Source organism: Chiloscyllium plagiosum, chromosome 1 (genome assembly GCF_004010195.1).
Source record: "Chiloscyllium plagiosum isolate BGI_BamShark_2017 chromosome 1, ASM401019v2, whole genome shotgun sequence".
NCBI lineage: Eukaryota > Metazoa > Chordata > Chondrichthyes > Orectolobiformes > Hemiscylliidae > Chiloscyllium > Chiloscyllium plagiosum.
The window spans coordinates 28,143,922-28,151,724 of record NC_057710.1 but is presented as its reverse complement, the minus strand read 5'-3'; the positions used below and the strand labels follow the sequence as shown (position 1 = coordinate 28,151,724).

Genomic DNA, 7,803 nt, shown 5'->3' with positions numbered 1-7,803 from the left:
TTTCACCCTGCCACCCAGCTTTGTTTCATCAGCAAATTTGCTAATGTTATTGCTGTTACCATCTTCTATATCATTAACATATATTGTAAAAAGCTGTGGTCCCAGCATGGATCCCTGCGGTACCCCACTGGTCACTGCATGCCTTTCCGAAATGGAGCCGTTTATCACTACCCTTTGTTTCCTATTAGCCAACCAATTTTCAATCCAATCTAGTACTATGCCCCCAATACCATGCACCCTAATTTTACTCACTAACCTCCTGTGTGGGACTTTATCAAAAGCTTTCTGAAAGTCCAGGTACACTACATCTCCTGGATTTCCCTCGTCCAACTTCATAGTTACATCCTCAAAAAATTCAAGAAGATTAGTCAAGCATGATTTCCCCTTCATAAATCCATGCTGACTCTGTCCTATCCTGTTACTATCCTTATAGAGGTTTATAAAATCAGAGGGGCATAGATAAGGATCAAAAGTCATTTGCTAGGGTTGGGGAGTTCAAAATAGACAGCATCATTTTAAAGTGAGAGGAGAACAATTTAAAAGGGACATGAGGGGCAACCTTTTCACATGTGGAAAATTTTTTGTTTGTGGAGCAAGTGGTCGATGCATGTACCATATTTAAAAGACATTTGGACATGTATTTGAATAGAAAATGTTTAGAAGGATATGAGCCAAATGTACTGAAGGATCTGGTCCCATGCGGTATGACTCTTCCTTAACCGTTTAAATTCTGGAGAAAACAGGCCTAATTTGATTCTCCTCATACCTTAACCTCTGAAGTCTTGGAATCGTTCACGTAAACCTACATTGTACACCCTCCATTGCCAATACTATATATCCTTCCGAAAGAGTGGCGGATCTGCTCATAGTGCTGCAAGGGGCATTAATTTCTCCATCCCAATATTCCATCCTTCTAGATATAAGGACCCTGCACGATAAGTTTGCTCAGTTGTGCTGAATTATCCATCCGTTGTGTTCTCACCCGCAACGGTCAAACCGACATTGGCGGCGTCCGCCAGCTTGACAGAAACCTGCTGCTCCGTCTCCAAGGAAGGCGCCGCTGTCCAATCGCGGCCGAGTTTGGTGAACACGCGGCGACACTGTGGTCGCTATGCTGGCAGCGACCAATCAGGTGCCGCCTTGTTGCCCAGTGCAGCCGAGGACAGGAGGTTTTGACAGCAGTTGGCGGGTGGCGCGAGGTGGTTCGCGGCGGGAATCGGGGGGCGGCGGCATTTGAAGAGGTTCACAGATCGGTAACCGCACAGACCGTCCGTCCGACCGATTACAGCACATGGCGGATAGGCGGCCCATGGGGCCACCAGCAGGATCGGAGTCGCGGCCTCTTGTTTTGATCCACAGGTGAGCGATGTTTGCTGTCGGTCTTGGCCGTTGCTCTGGCTAATCATGTGATGTAAACAGGAACGGTTTGGTTGGGAAGTATTGGGGTTTGGGGGGGGGAATATAAATTTGAGGGTAGGGACTATGGTTAGGGAGCAATTCAGATGTTGGAAATTCTGTGGTGAATAATTATCTCTTAAATGTCTACAATGGACAAGGCGTAAGTCAGGTCTGTGATAGAATACTCTCCACTTACCTGGATGGTTGCAACTTCAACAACACTCAAGAATCTCGATACCATCCAGGGCAAAGTAATTTATTTCACTAAATATAATTGTATTGTGTATAGTCTTAGACTCCATATCTAAGGAAGGAAATAAGATAATAAGATATAAGAACAGGTTTAGCCCATTTAGCTATTTGATATTGGCTGGTATGTTTCTCAACCCCATTTTCCTGCCTTCTCCCTGTAACCTTGATTGCCTTACCAATCAAGAACCTATCTCTATCTACCTCTGTCTTAAATACGTCCAGTGACTTGGCCTCTAAAGCCTTCTTCAGCATTAAGTTCCAAAGACTAACCACACTCTGGAGAAATATTTCCTTATCTCAGTTCTCATTTTCTCCAAGTCAGGTCTATCCAGGCATCTCAGTATTCTCTAGGTTTTAATCCAATTGCCCCCCCCGTTCCCAATTGTTCTAAACTTGAAATGCGGATGGAGAGTTGTCATCTACTTGTCATATGATAAGCCCTTCATTCCATGGATCATTCTTGTAAGCGTCCTCTGGATGCCAGAACATCCTTCTTTAGATGCAGGGTCCAAAACAGTTTACAGTATTTTAGATATAGTCTGACCAAAGCCTTATACAACCTCAACAGTATATAGAGTCATAGAGTTGCACAGCATGGAAAGAGACCCTTAGATCCAACTTGTCCATGCTGATCAGATATCCTAAGTTAATCTAGTCCCATTTGCCAGCATTGGCCCATATCTTTCCAACCCCTTCCTATTCAAACTCCCATCCATTGCCTTTAAGTATTGTAATTGTACCAGCCTCCACCCTCTGGAAGCTCATTCTAGACATGCACCATCCTATGTGGAAAAAAATGCTCCTTAGGCCTTTTTAAATCTTTATTAAATCTTACGTTAAACCTATGCCCTCTAGTTTTGGATTCTCCTACTCTGGGGAAAAAGACCTTGGCTATTCATCCGATCCATGCCTCTCATGATTTTATAAACCTCTATAAGGCTACCCCTCAGTCTCTGAAGCACCAGAGAAAATAGCCCCAGCCTATTCAGCCTCTCTCTATAGCTCAAATTCTCCAACCCCACCAATATCCTTGTAAATCTTTTCTGCACCCATCCTAATTTAAAAACATCCTCCTATAGCAAGTTGGCAAGAATTGAACACAGTAATCCAAAAGTGGCCTAACCAATGACTTGTACAGTCGCAACATGACATCCCAACTCCTATACTCAGGACACTGGCCAATGAAGGCAAGCACCAAATGCCTGCTTCACTATCCTGTCAACCTGCAACTCCACCTTTGAGGAACTATGAACCTGCACCCCAGGTCTCACTGCTTGGCAATACTCCCCAGGACCCTGCCATTAAGTGTATGATTCCTGGCCTAATTTGCTTTACCAAAATGCAGCACCTCACACTTACTAAAATTAAACTCCTTCTACCACTCCCCAGTCCATTAGCCTATCTGATCAAGGTCCTGTTGTACTCTGAGATAACCGTCTTAGCTGTCCACGACACCACCAATTTTGGTGTCATCTGGAAACTACTAGCCATTCCTCCTACATTCACATCCAAATCATTTCAATGATGCAAAGCAATGGACCCAGCTCTGATCCTTGTGGCACATCACTGGTCACTGGCCTCCAGCCTGAAAAACAACTCTGCACCACCATCCTCTATCTCCTACCTTCAAGCCAATTTTGTATCCAAATGGCTAGCTCTCCCTGGATTCCATTCAATCTGACTTTGCTAACTAGTCTACACTTTGGAATCTTCTTCAGCTCTACTCTTATATTCTCGCAGTCTTGAAATGTATGCTAACTGAACCTGTGTGAGTCCTAAGAGCATCCTGAAATAAAACTCCTAAATCCCTTTGTAGATAAGATTTCCAAAAGCCTTTTCCCATTTACAAAATAATACACACCTCTATTCTTCCTACCAAAACATATAACCTCACATTTTTCCACATTGTATGCTCTTTCTCGCAACAGAGATTCACTAGATTAGTCTGAGAGATGGTGGGATTGTCTTAGAAGTAGATATTGAGAAATTGAACCTGCATTCTCTAGAATTTGAAGAATGAGAAGTGGCCTCATTAAAAGCTATGAAATTCTTACAGAGCATGTAAGGGTGGAAGTCGTTCAATGTTTGACCTGATTGGTGAGTCTGGAACTGGGGGAATTATCTCCAGAGTAAGGGATTGGCCTTTAAGATTGACAAGAGGAGGAGTTTTTCCACTCAGAATGGAGAATCTTTGGAATTGTCTTCCCCAGAGGGCTATGCTAGCTCAATCCTTTACATGTTGAAGGCATAAATCAAGGTTTTCAGGAAACTAATTTCATCAAGCGCCATAGAGATGGCATAGAAAGTGATTTGAAATAGATAATTAACTCTGACATAATAGAATGGCAGATTAGGCTCAAAGGTGAATGGATTCCTCCCATTCTGATATTATGCTCGGTGCACCACATTACAAGCCAAAGTGAGCTAAGAAATGCACTAACAATCACTTTAAGGTATTGATCCCTGGTGCATTCTCTCTAGCACCATCTCAAAACAGAGCTGAATTGGAAACCAGGCAACATCCTTTTCTCATGTTGTAAATATTGTTACTTCCTTTTAATATTTCAAATTTTTGCATCTCTATTTGATGTATAAGATAAACAGCTTTGACAAGTTGTCCCTTATTTTCAGCAATATCCAATTTTTAAATGACTCCTGCTTTCCTTTGAATTTTCTTTGTAATGTTCTGGTATGTTGAGCTCTCTGTACAAATGTGAGTTATTGAGTAGTGCCATGGGATATTTTATATTTACTTGAAAGGGCAGATAGGGCCTTGGTTTAATATCTCACAATGAAACAGTGATCTTTTTCCTCCTTATTGCCCATCACCTTTCTATTTTACTTTGCACTTATTATTGATATTTTGCTGATTTCCATTTATTGTACTTTTTTGATCGAAGAGGTTTAATAATGAAAACATTACTGTATATCTGCAAAATTATATGCAATCTACGAAGTGCAGCTGATCTCCTTTAAGTTGCTGTTTGATGCTTTGAGTCAGGTGCTATTTGTCTTCTGATCAAATCCCACAGAATGTTGTTTTCCCAATTAAAGTAAGGATTATATTAACATAATTTTTTTTCGTCTTGTCGTGCATGGTGAATTAAGTGATGATGTGAATTAAGTTTCAGTATTCTTAAAACTCTTGGAATATTTTACAGTAGCTATGTTATATTTAGACTTCCAGAAGACATTCAACAAGGTAACTTACAAAAGGTAATTCTTAGGTTAAGAAATCATGGTTGAAAAATGTGTTGCTGGAAAAGCGCAGCAGGTCAGGTAGCATCAAAGGAGCAGGAGAATCGACATTTCGGACATAAGCCCTTCTTTGGGCTTATTCCCGAAACATCGATTCTCCTGCTCCTTTGATGCTGCCTGACCTGCTACGCTTTTCCAGCAACATATTGTTCAGCTCTGATCTCCAGCATCTGCAGTCCTCACTTTCTCCTAAGAAATCATGGTGTTGGAGGTAGTATATTGGAATGGATAAACAATTGGTTAATGGGCAGAAAACAGCAAGTGTGGATAAGGAGTTCTTTTTCATTGGCAACCTGTAACCAGTGGGGTTCCACAGAGATCCGTGTGTCCGCAACTGCTTACAATGTAGATTAATGAATTAGAGGAAAGAAATTAACGTACTATAACCAGATTTGCAGATGACACAAAAATAGATGGAAAGGCAAGTTGCAAGAGGGATACAAATGGTTTAGAGAGACATAGATATGTTAAGTTGGAAAATAGTGTACCATGTGGGAAAATATGAAGTTGTTCATTTTGGAAAGGAGAACCAAAAATGTATTTTTACATAGGGAAACAATGCAGAAAGCTGCAACACCTAGGATTGGGGGTGCTTGTACATGAAACTGGTTTAGAAAGCTAGCATACAGGGGCAGTAGCTGATCAGGAAGGCGATTGGAATGTTGGTCCTTATTTCACGATGGTTGGAATACAAAATTAGGGAAGTTTTACTCTGAGGTGTTGGTTGGACCACATTTAGAATATTGAGAGCAGTTTGGCCCCCTTATTTAAGTAAAGATATTATTTAATTGGAGGCAGTGCAGGGAAGATTCAATAGGATGATCCCTGGAGGGATTGTCTTCTGAGCAAAGGTTAAACGGATTGGAACTGTTATTCTTCTAAATTCAAAAGAGTAGAGATGATCTCATTGAAACATATAGGATTATTAAGGAAGCTTGACAGGGTAATTGCTGAGAGGATGTTTCCCATCATGGCAGAGCCTCAGGATGGACGGCATAGTCTCAGAATAAAGATGTGCCAATTTGAGGTGGAGATGAGGTGGAATTTCTTCTCTGAGAGTTGTGGGTCTTTGGAACTTTTTGCCACAGAGAACTATGGGAGCAGAGCTTTTGTGTATATTTAGGCTGAGATAGATCGATCCTTGGTCTGTAGGAGAATCGAGGGATAGAGGAAATTGCAGGAAAGTGGGCATGAGAGTTGAGTCAGCCTGAATGGTGGAACAGGCTTGAGGGGCCATTTATTTCTAATTTCTTTAATTATGGACTTTAATATATTAAGGGCAGTGTATAAGATGAAGTTGTTATTTTACTTGTAATGTTGACATTTCTTCTATTTTATTTCATTTCATTTCATTTTGCATTTTCAGGAAACTGATAAAGCACATTCATGGTTGAACTCTTGTGCTTTCACAATTGAGAGAATGTCACAGGCATCTGGAGGTTTTCTGTTTCCCTTGGGCCCTTTGATGGGACAAAAAAGGGTTTCTCCAGCAGAAACTGAAAGTTTCTCCAAATCGAGTAAGTAGCCACAATATTTTCTACCTTGTTGACTCAATTCAGTTTCTTTGCTCAAATAAACAGTAATTCAGAAATTTCCAAAAATAAACAATGGTGTGAGTGCCCCATTTTATTTTAAGTGACCCTGACCCTTTAGAAGAGCTCACATTTATATTGAATTCATTTTTGTTTCCAAGACTTACTCAAATTTGTGTGGTATCTATTCTCATTATAATATAGCTTCCTCACTTAGTCATTGCTTTCCATCTCTAAAATTTCACGAGAAGTATACCAAGATAGAAATTTATATAGTATTCTGTGTGGATTCCAACTCAAGTACTCTGTTCACTTCTCATTAGTAAAGCAAAAAAAGTTCTCTAAAATTTCAAGGTTGCTGAGAAAGGCTTTAACGCATATGTCTAGTACCAGAGAATGTTGAATTATGTCAAGCAGAACATGTCATCTTAAACAATGGAAGAATTTGTTTATTCTTTCAAATGATCTGGACTTTGTTGGCAAAAGCTACCTTTTGATGCCAACCCTTAATTGTCCTTAAACTCAGAAATAGACTAGGCCATTTCAGAGAGTAGTTAAGAGTCAACTAAACTGCTGTTGGTTTGGAGTGCCAAACCACATAAAGGTGGTATTTCCTTCCCAAAAGGACATTGATCATTTTAGAAAAAAAGTATTTTATTAATCAATGACAAATAATAACAACATTACTCCTGTTTTACACTCCAGCTTTTTCTTTTTCATTCAATAAAATGAATTTCACTAACTGGCATGGAGGCATTCAAAACTGATTCCTCAGGGAATTCACCTCAGCCTCTGAATTATTCATCTTTGATATTATGATATTATGCTACTGTTTCCCATAATGTATCACATAATCTAACCAAGTAGAAGAATCTTGTCCCTTAACTGGGCCATCCTTCAGTCTTCTGAGTTCATAACTTCATCAGGCTGTCTTTAGAAATCCATGTAACTAGCTGTGTGACCTCAGTCAACAATCATTTCTCATTTTCTCCTAATCCTTCCTCCTAGTAATTTTGTCCATTGCTTATAGACTCTAGCAGGTAAAAATAATGACTGCAGATGCTGGAAACCAGATTTTGGATTAGTGGTGCTGGAAGAGCACAGCAGTTCAGGCAGCATCCAAGGAGCAGCAAAATCAACGTTTCGGGCAATAGCCCTTCATCAGGAATAAAGGCAGAGAGCCTGAAGCATGGAGAGATAAGTTAGAGGAGGGTGAGGGTGGGGAGAAAGTAGCATGGAGTGCAATAGGTGAGTGGGGAAGGGGATGAAGGTGATAGGTCAGGGAGGAGAGTGGAGTGGATAGGTGGAAAAGAAGATAGGCAGGTAGGACAAGTCATGGGGACATGCTTGAGCTGGAAGTTTG

At 40.6% G+C, this 7,803-nt stretch overlaps 1 protein-coding gene across 3 annotated transcripts in view; it reads left to right on the top strand.

Annotated features, from left to right (window-relative positions):
* Nucleotides 1-1,178: 1,178 nt before the first annotated feature.
* The window catches only part of ccdc142 (coiled-coil domain containing 142), a 153,467-nt gene continuing 146,842 nt past the window's right edge, over nt 1,179-7,803 (top strand). For 2 of the 3 annotated variants that reach the window (XM_043709442.1, XM_043709267.1), the window contains exons 1-2: nt 1,179-1,359; nt 6,275-6,425. In XM_043709442.1, the coding sequence (XP_043565377.1) occupies nt 6,329-6,425 (97 nt within the window). In that variant the 5' untranslated portion in view covers nt 1,179-1,359; nt 6,275-6,328. The remainder of the gene's footprint in view (nt 1,360-6,274; nt 6,426-7,803) is intronic. The other variant, XM_043709356.1, reaches the window with a different exon arrangement.